Source organism: Salarias fasciatus, chromosome 4, assembly GCF_902148845.1.
Source record: "Salarias fasciatus chromosome 4, fSalaFa1.1, whole genome shotgun sequence".
Classification (NCBI taxonomy): Eukaryota; Metazoa; Chordata; class Actinopteri; order Blenniiformes; family Blenniidae; genus Salarias; species Salarias fasciatus.
In genome coordinates, this window is record NC_043748.1 from 22019499 (window position 1) to 22037140 (window position 17642).

The 17642-nt window shown below is 49.0% G+C and overlaps 1 protein-coding gene across 4 annotated transcripts; it reads left to right on the plus strand.

Moving 5' to 3' along the window:
- The first annotated feature begins 236 nt into the window (after positions 1–236).
- Positions 237–17197, plus strand: LOC115387030 (choline transporter-like protein 2). 4 transcript variants are annotated; one of them, XM_030089559.1, is made up of 22 exons: positions 237–389; positions 9222–9270; positions 9357–9430; positions 9536–9620; positions 10180–10264; positions 10363–10476; positions 10545–10605; positions 10681–10804; positions 10920–11003; positions 11103–11215; positions 12766–12897; positions 12993–13092; positions 13177–13269; positions 13589–13673; positions 13752–14014; positions 14103–14197; positions 14788–14891; positions 14978–15051; positions 15140–15210; positions 15343–15431; positions 15532–15616; positions 16690–17197. In XM_030089559.1, the coding sequence occupies exons 1-22, from the start codon at positions 362–364 to the stop codon at positions 16794–16796; spliced, it is 2115 nt and encodes a 704-aa protein (XP_029945419.1). In that variant the 5' UTR covers positions 237–361; the 3' UTR covers positions 16797–17197. The 4 variants fall into 4 exon arrangements, with proteins under 4 accessions (XP_029945419.1, XP_029945417.1, XP_029945416.1 ...); XM_030089557.1 differs by lacking the exon at positions 16690–17197 and adding an exon at positions 15891–16343; XM_030089556.1 differs by lacking the exons at positions 237–389; positions 16690–17197 and adding exons at positions 6686–6931; positions 15891–16343.
- Positions 17198–17642: the final 445 nt, after the last annotated feature.

The following is a 17642-nucleotide window of genomic DNA, read 5'->3' on the forward strand; positions in this document are numbered from 1 at the left end:
ATTGAAAGCCCAGCTCTGAATCAAAACTAATTTTGTGTCTTTGTGTGATTTGTTTTCCTCTTCACGAGTTAACGGTATCAGAACTGAACCGTCTCTATGCAGGAACAGAAGTTCCCGCCCTTGGTCTGTGATTGGAGGATCCTCCTGTCAATTAAGATGTCTCGCGTTCCTATTGGCCAGCGCGCTCCTCTAAGAACCCCTCCTCTTTAAAAGTTGGCAGGACGGTGCAGAATCATTCCGGAGCTTCGACCGGAGCAGTTCAGGTCAGCGGAGCCCGGTCCGACCTCCCCTGTCCGGGCTGGAAATGCGCCGTGGAGGTCCCCTATGAGCAGCTTTCATCCGCAAGGAAGACTTCTACAGCATGGAACTGGAGGAGAAGTCGAAATATGGTAATGACCTGACCCCCCGTGAGGACGGGGTCTCCCCGCTCCTCTTTATTTGTCCCCTTAAACTTTGTTCGCTTGTTTCGTGAGTTACAGCTTATTTAATCTCCCTCCGTGGCTGCTTCAGTACTCCTTCAAATTGTTTCTGTCAGCGTGTTTACATCCTCGCATTTCTGCTTGTTTTCATTGTGTTTGAGTGGGGTGCTTTCTCCGGGACATTAGCATATGCTAATGAGGCCGGTCCGAGCCGGACGCTCCCCCGGCTCGAGCGCCTGTTTTCCCGCAGAGATGTGGACGGGCAGCGGGGGTGGGGGTCCGTGTGGAAGCTCCAGCCCGTCCAGTTGCTGCCACATTCCTCAGGCTGGTATGGCAGCCCAGCGGTCCCCAGCTATGTATAGATGTCAGCTTATTAGAGAAATACCACAGGCGGGTGAAGAGGCAGTGTGTTTCCACTGTAACGCGGCTCCGCTGTGGCTCAGGACGGACTCTGCGACCTGCATGATCAGGCTGTGATCACTGCTCTGCACCCCCTTCAGCCACCTGTTGGACATGTCTCTCACACCGACACACCCTGCGTGTGATAAACCTTACTGTGCTGGATTCTCGGATTTTACAGAGGGAAATGAAACCATAAACGACTGTCACTCTCAAAACACACAATGTCTTATTTACTTGTTTTGCACAATATCAGTATTTCAGAATGAGTGCTTGTCCTTCTGGAAAACAATGTAATTAATGTGTTATGTTGATCTCATCCTGGGACAGTCAGAGTAAAGTCACTATTTAAAGGGCGGATGAGATTTTCTTGAGAAATTCTGTGAAAAAAGTTTGACGTTTTCATTTTAGGAAGTCCTTTCTTGCAGAATCAACTAAATGAACTTGTCTTTCTCACTAATTTAGCAGCTCCTAAAGAATAGGATGTGGATGAGCAACATTCTAGAAGTGTAAATACGATATACTAACTTATATCTAGAATGTATTGATATTTAGCCGGTTCAGGGTGGTAATGCGTGCACAATATTGATGTTACTTTCTAGGTGTTCTTGAGTTTCTGCAGCGGGTCCGAATCACAGTTAAGATTCACACCTTGATAGGACTAATTTACCATCAAAGCAGGGATGTCAAGCACATCTTACACCATCCAGTTTCATCTTGAGTGGGCCAGCCTGTATGGTGCCAACATGCCCTTTAAATTTAAACTGTAAAGTTTTTCTTTGTTCTGGAGCAGAGCATGAAGAAAGTATCTTTAGTTTTACAAACCCAAACTATTACTGCAAACAGGAAAGATTCAGACAAGAAATGCAAGGATTTACTGTCTAGAATAAAGAAATAAAACAAATATGCTAAACTGATGAACATTAAGTACAGTCAGAAACATCTACATTGCTAAGTTTGCAGATGTGAAGACTTTGTGTCGGTGTTAAAGAGTCTCACACAAACAAACACCAAATACACAGAAGGAAGACTTAACATGCAGACAGATTCTGTAATAATGGAATTATGAGACATTAGCATATTACATTTTTATAGACGAGAAAAAGTGAGAGGAACTTTCATAGATGGATGTAATCCAAAGTTTTCACAGTATTTAATTACAGCACACGAGCAATTATTGACACAAATACAGGCAAAACAGCCTAAATAACAAAATATTCCAATGCACACTTGTATGAAAAAAGAAATCAGTTGCCGCAGTATGTGCAAATTTACCCAGATAAGTTGCCGAATGTGCATTTTCTCGTGATAAATTATTAAAATTTAAGATCTCAGTGATCGATAGCTACTAAATGGCCCTTCGTGATCCTTTGCAGTGTTTTCCTCCACTCGTCAGCACACACCCTTTTCCTCTCTGCCTGCCACATGATGGCTAATTGATTTACTTTACCAGGCCTGTGTGTGTGTGTGTGTGTGTGTGTCTGTTTGTGTGTGTGTGTGGGTGTGTGTGTGTGTGTGTGTGGGTGTGGTGGTGTGTAATAAGTGAGATGAAACTTTTAAAAGTGGAAGACTGGAGAAGATAAACAGGCTGCAGATGCAGTGAAGACATGGCGGCGGGCGGACTGGACAGAAGTTTGTTTCTCCTCCACTCTTGTCCATGTCTCCCGGTGTTTGAGGCCTTCTAGTTTTATGCGTTGGAGTAATTTCAGGTTGAGTTATATGCAGAAGCCTCAATGACAGGAGCTGCAGCAGCCCGGCTGGAGATTAGCTGTAATTATGAGCCACATTTAGGAGGCAGCCCTGAAACCCGACCCGCAGACCCGCTGACCCCTCTCTGATGTTTGTCAAGGTTTGATCATCGGACCGCATTCACAGACTCACTTTTAGCCCGGCTCAGTCTGACCCGCCCCGAACAACCCTCCACCCCCTCCGCTGCAGCCACCCGGTTCCACTTAGCGTGCCGGATCTGAGCCCGGACCGGGTCACGTGACCTGCGGTTTCTGCCTTGTGGTTGTGCCAGCTGGCTTCCAGTCTGTAAAAGAACAGCGAGCAGAGACAGAGACAGTTTTGATGCTTGTTCTTTTATATCTATCAGCAGAGTTTGAAGGTTTCCTCTTCCTGTCTGTGGTTTTGATCGCTGCTGGTCTCATCTTTAACATTTCACCGGCTGCGGCACAAAGCGCCTCTTCAGACCGCAGCACTGTCTTCTCAGGACTGATCAGATCTTGGAGATTTCTGTTTGCTTCCTGCTGATGAGCCTCCTAATGTTGTCTCATTTATTGAACTTGTGTGTGTGTGTGTGTGTGTGTGTGTGTGTGTGTGTGTGTGTGTGTGTTGGATGCCTCTCGGGGCTTCACTCACAGTAGTGTGTGTGCTGTAGATCGTCTCTCACTGTAGCTTGTTGTGCCAACATCCATCGGCCGGCGGTGTCGTGTTTCCAGCTCCGCTCTGGTTCTTGTTAAAGTCACGTCTGCAGCATCAACAACACGAGGGCGTGTCTTTGGCTGCGCGAAGCCAGGTACACTCCAGGTTCACCCCGGACACAGGGAGAACATGCATCCTCCAAACTGGACGCCTGTCGCTGCGAGGCCAGGGCGGCAAACCTGAACCACCATCACCTGATGTTTGGCCCGCATGAGTTCAGTTTCCCAGGAACGGCCTCGTTCCCATTTATTACATTCCTGAAGTGTTTTGACAACACGTAACACACAGACCAACACAAATACCCAATGTCTGTGTGTGTGTGTGTGTTCGCTGACAGTGGAGCTGTTTGTTCCCTTTTAACAGGGGAACTTTTATTTTTAAGCTCTGCCGCCCACAGATATCAACTTATCAGACATCAAATCTAAATTTATTCTATTTAGTCATCCTGTTTCTTATGAGCACTTTCACTAAAAAGCCTCTTGAGGGGATTTTTTCTTTTTTTCTTTATTGGAATCGTAATTTTTTTTTTTTTTTTGCATTTGTAAAGACCTTTTGATCACAGACTCGCCTCAAAACAAGCACAGCATGGTGGATGGATGGATGGACGGATGGATGGATGGATGGATGGATGGATGGATGGATGGATCACTCATTAGCATGTTTTTATAATGGTCTTACTTGTACATTAATAATTAATAGACAATAAGTGTTAATGCAGTTTTATTTGCTTCCACGGGAAGAAGCTAAAACGTGGTGTTTAGACAAACCTTCTGCTTCCTTTTACAGCCTCTTCCCTTTTTTGATATGCCGACTGTGCCGCATTATGAGAAAAGAATTGAAGCGGCGTTTCACCATCCTGTGTTAAAGTAACTCAGGGTGCCGTCGCCCCTGCCGGCAGGAGGTCCTGGAGCCACGGAGGAAAGTTCAGGGCTGAGAAGGGAAACAGAAAGTCCTGGTGTGACGTTACAGTCGGGTGATGCTGTCTTCACTCTCTTACCTTCATCTCCTCTGACGTTTATCCATCAGAAACCGAGAGTGAACATCGAGTGAAATCGCCAAGAAGACTGTGTGAACCTTGTTTCTGTGTGTGTGTGTGTGTGTGGCGTGTCCTTTGTAAGCCGTAAATAGATGTGAATATAAACACCCCACACCCTCTTCCCGTAATGACAGACATGTGGGAGAGGAGGGAGGGCCGCCGCCGTGACCTCCTGCTGTTAGCACACTCTTTCTACGTATGTAAATACCAAGGCCGGCTCCACAGCATCTGTGTCACTGGATCAGATGGACACGTGTGGTGTGTGTGTGTGTGTGTGTGTGTGTGTGTGTGTGTGTGTGTGTGTGTGTGTGTGTGTGTGTGTGTGTGGTAATGTCTCCTGTGAGAGTGTTTAAGGATGGAAGTGGGAGGAGGCTTGAAGAAAATAAAGTCGGGGAAGCTCAGGAATGTGAGCGCTGGAGCGACGGCGTGCCAAGAAACACCGAACCTGGAGGAACAATGGAGGGTTCGCTGCCAGTCCCCAGACGGATGCAGAACCCTGGCTCTGAGGAACTGTGGCGATGTGTGGGCCAATCGGAGCTCCGACATGTGTCTGCAGTGTTTTAGCGAGAGCTCCAGGCTTCAGGACAATTAGATTACTTCCACCGGAGAGCTCTCAGCAGATTGAAGCGGATGAAAGACGAGCGGTGGCTCTTTAATTGACCTTCACCACATCCTGTCGTGTCGTCAGAAACTCTGTTCGGTGCATCGTTTCTTCCACTTTTTGAAAGAAGATGCATCAGTGGGATGAACCGCAGAGATGAATGTGTGAGTGCAAATGTATCCTCAGCTGCCTGACAAACGGTTGTTCTTCATGGAGGGACCTTCTGGTAACGACGTTGTTGTAATTTTTTTTTTTTATTGCAGAGTTTAAAAGAAAAAACATTGTCGTTTTTTTTTCCCAATATCATGCAGCCTTCATTGAGATAAAACAAATATTAACAGTTCACTCAGTAACAATTTGCAGCCCCAGCAGCCTGATTTCCAGTGGAAACGCCTCTTTCTTCCCCATTTCTGTGTCGGAAAAGTTTCCCGTTTACACAGCCACGTTTTCAAAACGACGTCTGTTTGCTCGGAAATGGCAGAAATGTGGAACAGATGTAGTTTGCATGTCAGGCATTTAAACAATGGGAGTGTGCGGATATTTGTATGGACAGACGACCAACCCGGACTGGAATTATAGTGACTGTCAACTGTAAAACTACCAAGTCCAGGAGAATCTGGACCAGGACCAGGAGAATCTGGACCAGGACCAGGAGAATCTGGACCGGGAGTCCTGACTCTCCAGAGGAAAACATTGTTTTTCTTGTCCATCTGCTGACCATGTGCAGAACAGCTGTGTCCCACCGTGGTGAGGACTTGCAGTCGCAGCATTTCAGAAAGTTTGGAAACTTGAGAAAAAGTTTTGAGTCACAGCGTTTCCAAAAAGTTCCACTCTGGGAGCCGTTTTCAAGAAGTTGCATTTTCCTCACCTCTGAGCACCGTTGTGGTGCAAACAGGGCCTCAGGGCTGCTGGTAGAGTCCGGGTCGCACCAGCCGAAAACCAGACTGAGAGCTGGGAAAGAAGCAGTTTGATATGGGCAAAGTTCCTCCTCCTCCTCCTCCTCCTCCTCCTCCTCCTCCTCCTCCTCCTCCTCCTCGTTGACATGTGTTGTCCATATCGTAAAAAGGTCAGAGTGTGCCGGAGACAAGCCGGACTCTGTCGTGCTGTTGAATGAGTGTGTGTGAATGGACAGAGTGTGTTCTTCCCCGTGAGAGCTCGCTGGCTGTTGTCTCTTTGTTGGGGACGTTTCAGTCCAGTCGGAGCTCTCAGCGGTGCAGTGACGCTGGCATTCAGACCCGGAGTGGAAACTCTCCCTCCTTCCAGCTCTTTCTGTTTTGCTCTGCGTGAATATGATATTTGGGTCATTTCGCCGGTCTGTGGACTCTTTGTTAGGATGATGAATCGGTGTAAACGGCTCTGATTGCGGATTGGAGACAGATCCAAGTTGTGAAAGAGCCAACAAGCAGAAAGAAACAGAAAAACAGCTTTTTGCCTCCATGTTGTACCGCGATGGCAGCGAGATCAAAACTTGAGGATTTAAGCTGTTCCACATGCTGCTCTAATGCAGTTATTCGACTTAACTGGCTTCAAGAATGTTTCTGAGGGTGCTGCAGTGCCTCCGAACGCCACCGGGGGCAGAGTTCCTTCAGTTCCCTGCAAACACATGTTCCTGATAACAGCCCGACAGCTTCAGTTTCCCTCACACAGCAAGTCTCCACCCAGTGTTTCACACGCCTCCTTCAGAGATGAGCCTGTCGGTGCCTTGTGTTGCTGTTGCTGTTGTTCCGGAGGGGGGCGGGGGGCGGGGGGTCGTTCGGAGGAGGGGGAGGAGGCAGGCGGAGGTGCACAGGTGGAGCGCAGATTGGAAAAAGGGGGCAGTGGTTTCAGGGCGAGCGGAGCGGGAGGCACAGGGTTAGGTGGAGCCTCTCCAGGCTGCCCGGGGACAGGTCGGACTGGTTTCTCCCTCCACAGTACCTGCTGCTCGCTCGCTCGCAATCATTTATACCAGCAGAGAGGGGAAACAAGCCAGGCAGATCAAAAGAGAGAGGAGAGAGAGGATCTCTGGGGAACTCAGCATGCCCGAGGAGGACCAAGAGTACTTTGGAAAACATGGTAACTTCTCCTGTTGGCTGTGCCTCTTTAAACTGACTCCTTCTTCTTCTTCTTCTTCTTCTGGGTGTTTTGACGTGAAGGGAAACATGACGTGAAGAGTTCATCAGCTTTTCCGGTTACTGGAGAGATGAATCTGTTTCAGAGTGAAGTGTAAATATCTCCGAGTGAAACTAGAGCAGCAGTGTCAGCATGTCAACACTGCGGGTTTGAAAGTAGATGTGTGTGTGTGTGTGTGCGTGTGCGTGTGTGTGTGTGTGTGACCTGCTGCTGCTGCCAGCTCTGCTCATTATACAGGTGTGTGGGAGTGGGAAGCTCTTCTCTCGGTGTTTCTCTGTGGCTTAGATATTTCAGATAACCACCAGAAGAGAGTGAATCACTTCTTGATCTCCTGATAAAGCCAGATCACAGCTGTGTGGGTCTTCTCCGAACAGCCGGCCTGCTCAGCGCTCACCACATCTATCACTCACTGGGAAAGTGGTTGGTTTGTCTGGGCTTCAGGGGTGAAACGGGGCCGTCACACACCGGCTGAGGCCGGAACCTGGACGGCGTTGTGGCACCATGCTTTGTCGTTTCTCTCCCAGGAGCTGAAACTTGATGAACTCAGGATTCGAGTTTCGAGCAGAGCTGCTCGGTGGGTTGGCGCCACACGGCGGCTGATCGGACGAGGTGACAGGAGAACCTCGGTTCTCTCGCTGTGAGCTGCTTCCAGGACTCGTATCTAAAGCCGAATAAAGCGAAACTCAGATATGTGGTAGTAGATAGCTTGTTTTTTCTCTGATTCTAATGTAGCACATGTTAGCAGAGCTTGTTGTTTCCTCCATGTTCTCTACAGAACTGTTCTTCACAGTGACTGATCCACTGATGGCTGCATGTGGATAAAGACACTGGACCGGATTATCTCTGTGGCTCCAGGTTTTGTTGTGATTTCTGTCTGGATCCACACAGAGAGCCTCTTTAAACCAGTTCTCAACTGTTTTCGGTTTGAATGAGAGAACTGGATCCAGTCAGGTTCTCACAGACATGTGTTGATGTTAAATCAGCTCTTCTGGTTCCCTTCGCTCTGGAGTTCAGAGGTTTTTAAATGTTTGATGCGTTTGTCTGCATGATTATTGCAGACAGTTTGTTATATTCTGTATTTCTTTAGTTGCTGAGCTTTCTTTACCGTGTGACTGAATTAAAGTAGCTTTGTCGTCATTGTTTGTCAAATTTAATGAAACCACCGGCGCATCAAAGTGTCAAAATGTGGAGCAATTTCTTTAATAAAAAGTGTATAAAGTTGAACAAATTGTCTGCAAAACAACCGATCAGGAAGCATGAAGCAGGAATACATGTGTGATGGAGATACTAAAGCACTGATGTCCAGGTCAAAGGTTATTAAATGAATACAGTGTGTAAAGTGGTTGGTTCAGAGATAGTCTCTGTCTGCAGTGATGTTACTGTTCATGTTTCATTTCGTAACATTTAAATTGTTTCGTTCTCTGAAAATGACGTCGTATTTCATCAGAACCAGAAAGTCACTGTTTTGCTTTCATTTCTCAGCTTTGTTTCGAAGAAGGAAAACTGCATCATGCTTTTGTTCTGAATCAGTGTCGGGAGCTTCCGTCGCCGTCCTGCTGCTGGAAAAGAGGAAACTCGTCACAGAAGGCGTCAGATTCAGAATTTAAACATGAAGCTGCTGCAGCGTTTCGGCTGTTTCCACCACAGCGGTGCTCAGAGCCCCTGAAAGCACAAGTTTTTGACAACGTCCCCCAAGTTGGAACTTTGTGAAAAGGATCTAGGTGTAGAGTTCACCGTAACAACAATCCGACTCGGTGCTCTGCCCGTTTCACTGGAGGTGTATCGAGGCCGAAAAGCCCAGAGCTTTGGAAAAGTCATGTGACCTTTACCAGTCAGGAAGTCATTCATGATAAATATGAGCACTGCCGCTTTAGACTGAGATTTAAAAACTTGAAGGCTTCAGATCTAGACGTATTGTCACAGTCAAACGATGCAGAGACAGAAATCTGGATGAATCAGGATCCACAGGTCTGACTGTGAGCTGGTGAAGGAAATGCGTGAGAGCCGTTTCTCAGTAATGTCGCCCTCCGTCTGTCACTCGGGGCTTCTCTCCTGCTGTTAGTCACCAGGGAGGAATGTTTGTTGTTGCCAGGCGTGTCGGGCCTGGAGGGAAAAGTCATCTGAGGGAGGATCGGGACGGCGACGGGGGGGCGTTCTGCTTCCGGCGCTCTCAGCCTCTCTGGAGAATCGTCAGGAATCCGTCGCTCACTCTCTCTCTCCTCTCTTCACACAGGCGAGCCCAGGAAGTATGACCCCACCTTCAAGGGTCCGACCCAGCACAGGTGAGGAGCCGCAGATGAGACTTGACTGGCTTCACTTCGCCACCAGTGGCGTTTCTAACCCGGTTCAAACTGTTTGTTCTCTTCAGGGGCTGCACCGACATCGTGTGCTGCATCTTCTTCATCCTCGCCATCCTGGCGTATTTTGCGGTGGGAATACTTGGTGAGGAAACCGCGCTGCAGTTTGGTGTAATATCTTCCAGAATCACCACACTAGCCTTTTATTTATTTTTTTTTATTTGTGTTTATGTGTGTGTGTTGCTTGCAGCGTGGTCGCAGGGCGATCCCAGAAAGGTGATCTACCCCACGGACAGCCGGGGGCAGTTCTGTGGCCAGGCCGGCACGCCGCTGGAGTGAGCAGCTTTCCCTCTCCCTGACCTTTAGACGCTTCCAGAGACACACTGTGTAACATCAGCACCGAAACTCATCTCCTGAAGCGCGTGCTGTAAAGTAGGAAGAGATTGTGGATGGATTTGAGGGAAGACCAAACAAAAGCGCTTTACAGTAGTCTAGACTGGAGGTAACCAGGAGATTACTGCTGGTGAAAAAACTCCACGACATGATTGCAGCTTTCCTCAGCTGCAGTGGCCAGAATCTTTAAAAAAAAAGTCCCACAGAGAAGAATCAGCAGCAGAACTGGTGGTGAGACTGTTGAAAACCCGCTTATTTCCCTGTCAGTGTTACGTACACCATCCTCTAAATCCCCCATGATGCACCACTCAGCAGCATACTGGCTGAATGGCTTATTCTTGATCTCCTCGGTTGATGAAGTCAGATTTTCTCTCTCGTTTCAGATTCATTAGCTCACATATCGATGATTTAGGCTCCATCATCACATTAAAACACGTTTTCTCACTTGAAACGGTGGCGGTGAAACCGAAACCCTGAGCTGTCCTCTCTGCATGTGAACAGGAAGAAACCTCTGCTGTTCTACTTCAACATCATGAAGTGTGCCAGCCCCATGGTGCTGCTGGAGTTCCAGTGTCCGACCACGCAGGTGCGCTCGCCACCGCACGCCCGATTCCACCGCTGCCTCTGAGCAGCTGGCTGCCCCCCCCCCCCCCCGATCTGACTGCTCTGAATGCTCCTCCTCAGATGTGTGTGGAGAAATGCCCCGACAGGTTCATGACGCTCGTCAAAGCCTACACCAACTCCAAAGACTTCAACTACTACAAAACCTTCTGCAAGGACGGCATGAGCAGCTCCATGGTGAGCGGCCGCCATCCCCACTGATTCACCACCGCTCTGGCAGAAATCCTGACGTTTTCCTGTTTCAGTCGATTCCAGACATCCTCCGTCAAGGCCTCTGCCCCGCCATGCTGACGCCCAGCAAGCCCTGTGAGTGCAGTCTGGTGGACAAACACACACTTTAAATTAAACACACCCTGAGATGCTGGTTTTTTTCCCCTGCAGTCACTCGCAGGTGCTTCCCGGCTTTGGGGAAGCAAGACGGAGTCATAACCGTGGGAAACACCTCTCACTTCGACGACGGCTCCGGGAACATGAGGGACGCCAAAGATCTGGTGGACGGAGTGAAGTGAGTCCGTCAGCCGTGGTGTTAACGGCTCTCACACACACACACACACACACACACACACACACACACACACACACACACACACACACACACGCTCACAGGCCTCTCTCTGCAGGAACGCCACCGTGGTGATCGAGGCTCGCCAAGTGGTGATGAAGATCTTTGAGGACTACACGCAGTCCTGGTACTGGATCCTCATGTGAGTCCTCGCCGTTGGTTTGCCCTGTGAGTGTGTGAAGGCCGGAGCGTCACCGTGTGTGTGTGTGTGTGTGTGTGTCCGTCCCGCTTCCTCCCGCAGAGGTCTGGTCATCGCCATGCTGCTCAGTCTGCTCTTCATCGTCCTCCTGCGGTTCCTGGCCGGGATCATGGTCTGGATCATGGTGGCCTTGGTCATCATCGTCATCGGATACGGTGAGTCTCTCCGAGTTTTCAGTCACTCAGAAAACCTCATGAAAGTCAGACCGGAATGTTTTGGAAAGTAAAACTCCGGGTTCATCTTGAATAGTTGCGCCTTCCTGTGGTTTAGGCTTTTCTCGCAGATCTAGATTTAATGTTGCAGAATAAATGAGATGAAAGAATTATCAATGAGTTTCAGGAAAAAGAAAGGGGATTGAAACAAGAGAAGGAATTTAGGAAGGACAGATAAAGAAAAGTTTTCCAGATGTAGAAGTTTGCATGTCTCTTGTGGCGTTAATGCTGACATCTTTAAAGCCTCTTCCAGGGAATATCCTCAATCTGTAGAGTCCAGACATCGACAGACCAGCACACACTTTGACCAAAGTTCAGTTCACCCTGGAGGTTTTGCTGAAACTGTCCAGAGTGTGGAAAACAAAAGGCACACTTAAAACCTGGTTCAAAACATAAAAAAATACAGATAATCAGATTTAATTTTTGTTGAATTTATCTGTGTGTAGAATTTTTAACCAACTAAATAAAAATATACATATTTTCATATCTCATTCTGTTAAAGTTAAAATAAGAAACAATTGGAAATTTTCCACAAAATATAAAATAAAATCAGTGACCAGTTTCAGCACCCTCATTTTTAATGACCGGCGTTCAGCGACGGTGTTCCTTCTTGGTGCGTCTCTCGTTTTAGAAGAGTCTTCAGTTCTCATTCGGGTTGAAACCATGTGAGGAAGGAGGCCGTGTGGTTTTCCTCTCGCCTCGTCTGGATGTCTTCTTGGCTGGTGCTGGGATTTCATCCTGACCTGAAACAAATCTGACTCTGAGCACCTCCGACTTCTGAGAGCTTCTGGGTTTTTCTGTGGACCTCTGGGTTCTTTTTAGTACTCCTGGGTTCTGAAGGCAGGTTACAGTTCTGCCGCTGGAGGACAAAGCGTTGCCGTCGTTTGTTTTTTCATAACTCTTTGTTGTCGTTCAGTTTGCTTCATTTGTTTTTCTCTCAGCACGTTTCTTTCGGCCATGTTGATTTTCTCACTTCTGTGCTCTCAACCCAGTTCTCTGATCGCCGCTTTGTGATTTCAAGTGTTCTCTTTCTCATGCCCGAGGGAAACAATCCGTCAAAATATCATACACACCTTCATATAGAATGTTGATCTCTTCAGAACACACCTGCCCTCATTCCACACACACACACACACACACCTCCCCCTGTCTGCTGCAATCCAATATCCAAATAGAGAACACACACACAAATGAGCACATGCTCAAATATTCACTTGTTCATAATGACTGTGAGCTCAGTGTGTTTATTCACCTTAATTTAGCTTAAAAATAAGAAAAAAAAACCTTCCTCTCACTAAAACTGAAACAGTAACAGTGAAAGTTGCTGTTTTCCTTCGAGCTTCATCGACAGTTGTATTATTTTGTCGCCTCGTACCCAGATCCTGCCGTCCCGCCACTCCCTCCTCGCCCAGCCTCGTCTTTTCCCTGTTAGCGGTGTTGCTTGTCGTCACTCTGTGGATTTAGGGTGTGTTCTCGTGTCGCCGTGGCTGCAGGTATCTTCCACTGCTACATGGAGTACGCCGCTCTGAAGGGCGAGCCGGGCGCCGACGTGACCCTGCAGGACCTGGGCTTCCAGGCGGACTTCACCGTGTACCTGCAGATCAGGCAGACCTGGCTGGCGTTCAGTCAGTACCGCGCTCCGAGCCGCCGCCGCCGCCGCCGCCGCCCCCTGCTGGCTCAGGACGCTCACTCCACCTCTCCTCTCCTCTCCTCTCCTCAGTGATCATCCTGGCCATCGTGGAGGTCATCATCATCCTGCTGCTCATCTTCCTCCGGAAGCGGCTCCTCATCGCCATCGCCCTCATTAAGGAAGCCAGCAGGTGGGATTCCATCGGGACGTTAAGGCCGCAGGCTGTGTTGTTGTGGCTTTAGTGGAACTTCCATGTGTGTTTTCCTCTCTGCAGAGCCATCGGATACGTGATGTGCTCCCTCTTCTACCCCCTCTTCACCTTCCTGCTCCTGGCCGTGGTCATCGCCTACTGGGCCGTGACCGCCGTGTATCCTGAAAACCTGCAGACTCGAGCAGAGAGGGCGAACCCGGCGCCTGCCAGCCCGCCCGGCTGCTGCAGCATCTGCTGCGTCCAGAGCGAAATCACTCAGCGCTCTCTGAGGACTTCCTCAAAGCAGCAGCGTGAACTCTGAGCTCTGCGGCAGATCCACAGCATCCAACTTTAAATAAAGTAAACATCCGTTTCCTGCTGAAGGCCCGATCGGCCAGCAGAGGGCGACAGTGACTACACAGCTGGTGGAGGCTGTCAGCTGAGGGGTGGAGGGGGTTAAAACTCATGGATTGTTTTCCTTGACCGAGCCGATCAGTTTCCTGTCTACCTCCAATGAGCCCGTCTACAAAGTCTTCAACGACTCCGACTGCGAGCACTCCAGGAAGACGTGCGACCCGGCGGTGAGTTCTCTCCTCCCGGTTCCCCGGCGGCGGCGGTTCTTCCGGAACGTGACCCGTCTGAAACGCTCTGTGCTTCAGAACTTCTCCACCAGCCTGATGAAGGGCCAGTGTCCCGACTCCGAGTGCCTGTTCGCCTTCTACGGCGGCGAGACCGTCTACCACAAGTACCTGATCGGCCTGCAGTTCTACAACGTCTTCCTCTTCCTGTGGTGCGCCAACTTCGTGACGGCGCTGGGGCAGATGACGCTGGCCGGCGCCTTCGCCTCCTACTACTGGGCCTTCGTCAAGCCAGACGACATGCCCAGCTTCCCCATCTTCTCCTCTCTGGGGAGGTCTCTCAGGTCCGTCTTTTACCTCCACTCTGAAACCTCTTTAGAGCGAGGTTTGAGGCTCAGATCAGCAGGTTTCTACTCCTTTGTGTCTTTCCAGGTATCACACAGGGACTCTGGCCTTCGGCTCGCTCATCCTGTCGACCATTCAGATCATCAGAGTCCTGCTGGAGTATCTGGACCACAAGCTGAAAGGTCCAGGATCAGTATCTGGTTCACAGTGACGATAACTACTGAACAGGAAACATGTTTATATCAGTTATTATGAATAATACTGACAGTAAATCTAGAAATGAGTCATAAACAAACGGAGCTCATCCTTAATCCTCATCACTTAAACTTCAGTTCATTGCTGTCATATATCGTGATTACAGATTTAAACTTCAAATTGATTCTTTTTCACATCTACAGCATTGATGATCTGATTCCTTCAGCAGCCTCTCATTCGCCTGATTTTCTCTGCTGTAGCGTCTTTTTGTGGCTTTTTCTTTGCAGTTCTTCAGATTGTTTCACCATTTTTAGCTTAGTTGAATGACTCAGTACACCACCTTGTGGTACAAACTAGTACTGCAGTAATAAACAGACAATAATCTGAAACATATTCACTTAAGTAGATAAAATACCTAAAAGAATATTCTTTGAAATGACATTTTAAATGTCCTCTGTCATCCAGCTGATTATGTCAGCTTTAGGAAAGTCTGGCATATTTTCCTGAAGAACAGAAACGGCCTGAAGAGTTTTGGTAAACCGACGGCTCACCTGAGTGTGTTTTGTTTTGTTCCCAGGAGCCCAGAATAAGTGTGCCAGGTTCGTGTTGTGCTGCCTGAAGTGCTGCTTCTGGTGTCTGGAGAAGTTTGTCAAGTTCCTGAACAGAAACGCCTACATCATGGTGCGTGCCGGACTCACTGGACTCATTCCCACTGGAAACGGCGCTGGTGTGTGATCCGGATGTGTGTGTGTGTGTTTGACCCCCAGACGGCCATTTATGGTAAAAACTTCTGCACGTCAGCCAGAGATGCCTTCTTCCTCCTGATGAGGAACATGATCAGGTGAGGAGGAGGAGGAGGAGGAATCTTCGGGTTAACTGAAATAAATCTTGCGGTTCCGGCGAGCTAATGGTCACTTTGACTCCTCCAGAGTCGCCGTTTTGGATAAAGTGACAGATTTCCTCTTGTTTCTGGGGAAGCTGCTCATCGTGGGGCTCGTGGGTGAGTTTTTCTGTCTCTGCTCACCGGTCTAGTTTGTTTCAGAATTCGCTGTGAGAACAGAGGCCGATGCTCCTATGATCTACGTTCTGACGATGAAATCTGAGGTCTTGACTCGCGTCTGTTCGTCCTCAGGCGTCTTCGCCTTCTTCTTCTTCTCTGGGAGGGTGAAGGCCTTTGAGGACACGGCGCCAAACCTGCACTACTACTGGGTCCCCATCCTGGTGAGCGAACCGGGTCCGGGTTCTGATGGCTCTGGACTGTGTGGGCTGACGGTGTGTGTGTGTGTGTGTGTGTGTGTGTGTGTGTTCCTTCTCTCCCCAGACGGTGGTCATCGGCTCGTACCTCATCGCCCACGGCTTCTTCAGCGTCTACTCCATGTGTGTGGACACGCTCTTCCTCTGCTTCTGTAAGTGCGGCGGCGCCCGGCGCCCGGTTCGGGGCCGACTCTGATCTGACCGCATGCCTCTGGTGACGGAAGCTTTCTAATCTCAGCTGCTGCGGCTCGCTCGCTCGCTCGCTCTCTGACTCTCTTTTTGTCTCTTCTTTCTGTTTTTTTTTTTCTCTCCTCCTCCCACAATGCACCACTGCTCCTCCCTCTTTCCCCTCTCCTTGGTGTGGTTAACCCCTTCGCCTGCTAACCTTCCGCCCCGCCTAACGTCCCGGCTCGCTCACTCGGGAAGGCGAGGACCTGGAGCGTAACGACGGCTCGGCCGCCCGGCCGTATTACATGTCGCCCACTCTGCGCCAGATTCTGTGGAAGGAGGAGACCCTAACCCGGCGAGACGAGGACGTCCGGCTCAGACCCGAGGACGCCGCCGCAGTCTAGACCAGACCAGTTCAGCCTTTAGATCCAGCCCGGCGCCGCGCTCAGAGCTGGTTTTGTCCCGTTCGAAGGGCATGGAGGCTTTTCAGTGGCAGGGATTCACTCCACCCTCACAGTCAGGCTGTGGTTGTCTGCCTTTAACGCCAAAACATGAGAAGAGCGTTGTTGATCATTCACTAAATCCCTCAGACACAAACCGACTGGTTAACGGGACGTTTGCAGCAGAGTGTGAACATTGGAAAAAAAAAAACACCACAGGATCAGATTAACAAATTAAAAAGATTTGAACGGACTGACAGTTTAATTGATTTCTGTCCTGATAGCGGCAGACAAAAACCCAGTTTAATGGAGTCAGATCCAGAATATAAGTCAATCATGTAAACTGTACAGAACGGTGTGTGTGTGTGTGTGTGAATATCTGCATGGATTGAGGTGAGGGGGCTGCAGTTTTCCTCTTTCCAGTCTCACGTTCTGCAGGACTGCAGAGGCTGTTCCTCCTTTCTAAACCTCGCCTGCTGCCTCGACGGCTCCTCCGACCGCCACTAACCAGCAGGAGCCTGGAGCCGAACCCGTGCCTCGTTTCCAGAAACACACCGTGTGTGTGTGTGTGTGTGTGTGTGTGTGTGTGTGTTCACTCTGCGCTGGTCTCTCTCCAGTGGAGGATCTGGAGAGGAACGACGGCAGCGCCGAGCGGCCGTACCTGATGCCCGAGAGCCTCCGCAAAGTCCTGAAGAAGAAGAACAAGGGCCAGCCGGCCGAGTAGAGGTCGGAGGTCAGAGCCGGGTTCGAACCCGGGGCCTCTGCCGTGTGCCGTACCGCCATTCCCACGTCTCCATCCAGTTAACGGTTTTTTTTTATATACGTATGTATAAATATCTAAGCGTATTTTTAGCATGTTGTGGATGTTTTTAGGAACTGCAGCGTTTCATGAAGGTACAAACTGTTTGAAATGAGTCCATATTTAACCGTTCTGTTACCAAAGCCTCTGGTTTTTCCACTTCAGCCCGATGCAGCTGGTGCAGCTTCAACTGCCGCCACATGCAGAGAGAACTGGAGTTTTAGAGAAACTGGTCGATGTAAAGGATTTTATTGGGTGCCTGTATCGTTACGTCTCTGTATTGTTTTTGTTTCTGGAGCGGATTTGAAATAAAACATAGTTTTTATAAAAAAGTGTTCGACTGTTTCTTCTTCAGACGCTCATAATCCATGACTTGTATAGATCCTCTATTTGTTGGTTCTGATTGTTTGGAGCAGGTACTGAGAGTGACAGAAGCAGCTCTTGCAGTGTTTATCTACGCCGAGGCTCGATTAGAGCCTTCATCTGGTGGAGAGCGTGAGTTCTCCTCCGAGTCTCCTTCACTCTGAAGAACAGATCAGTACGTCTGATTCCTCTGTCTTCGTTTCAGGGCTGCGGACAGCTTCAGCTGATGTCTGTGGATGGAGAAAGGTCAGCAGTCCAACACACACACACACACACACACGAGAAAATCCTTGTTTCTATATTAGTATTTTCTCTAAAATACAGTCGTTCACTAATCGTCCAGGTTCCACATGAAGTCCCTCCAGTTAATCTGGACTTCCTGTCTGAATAACTCAAGTTTCTTCACTT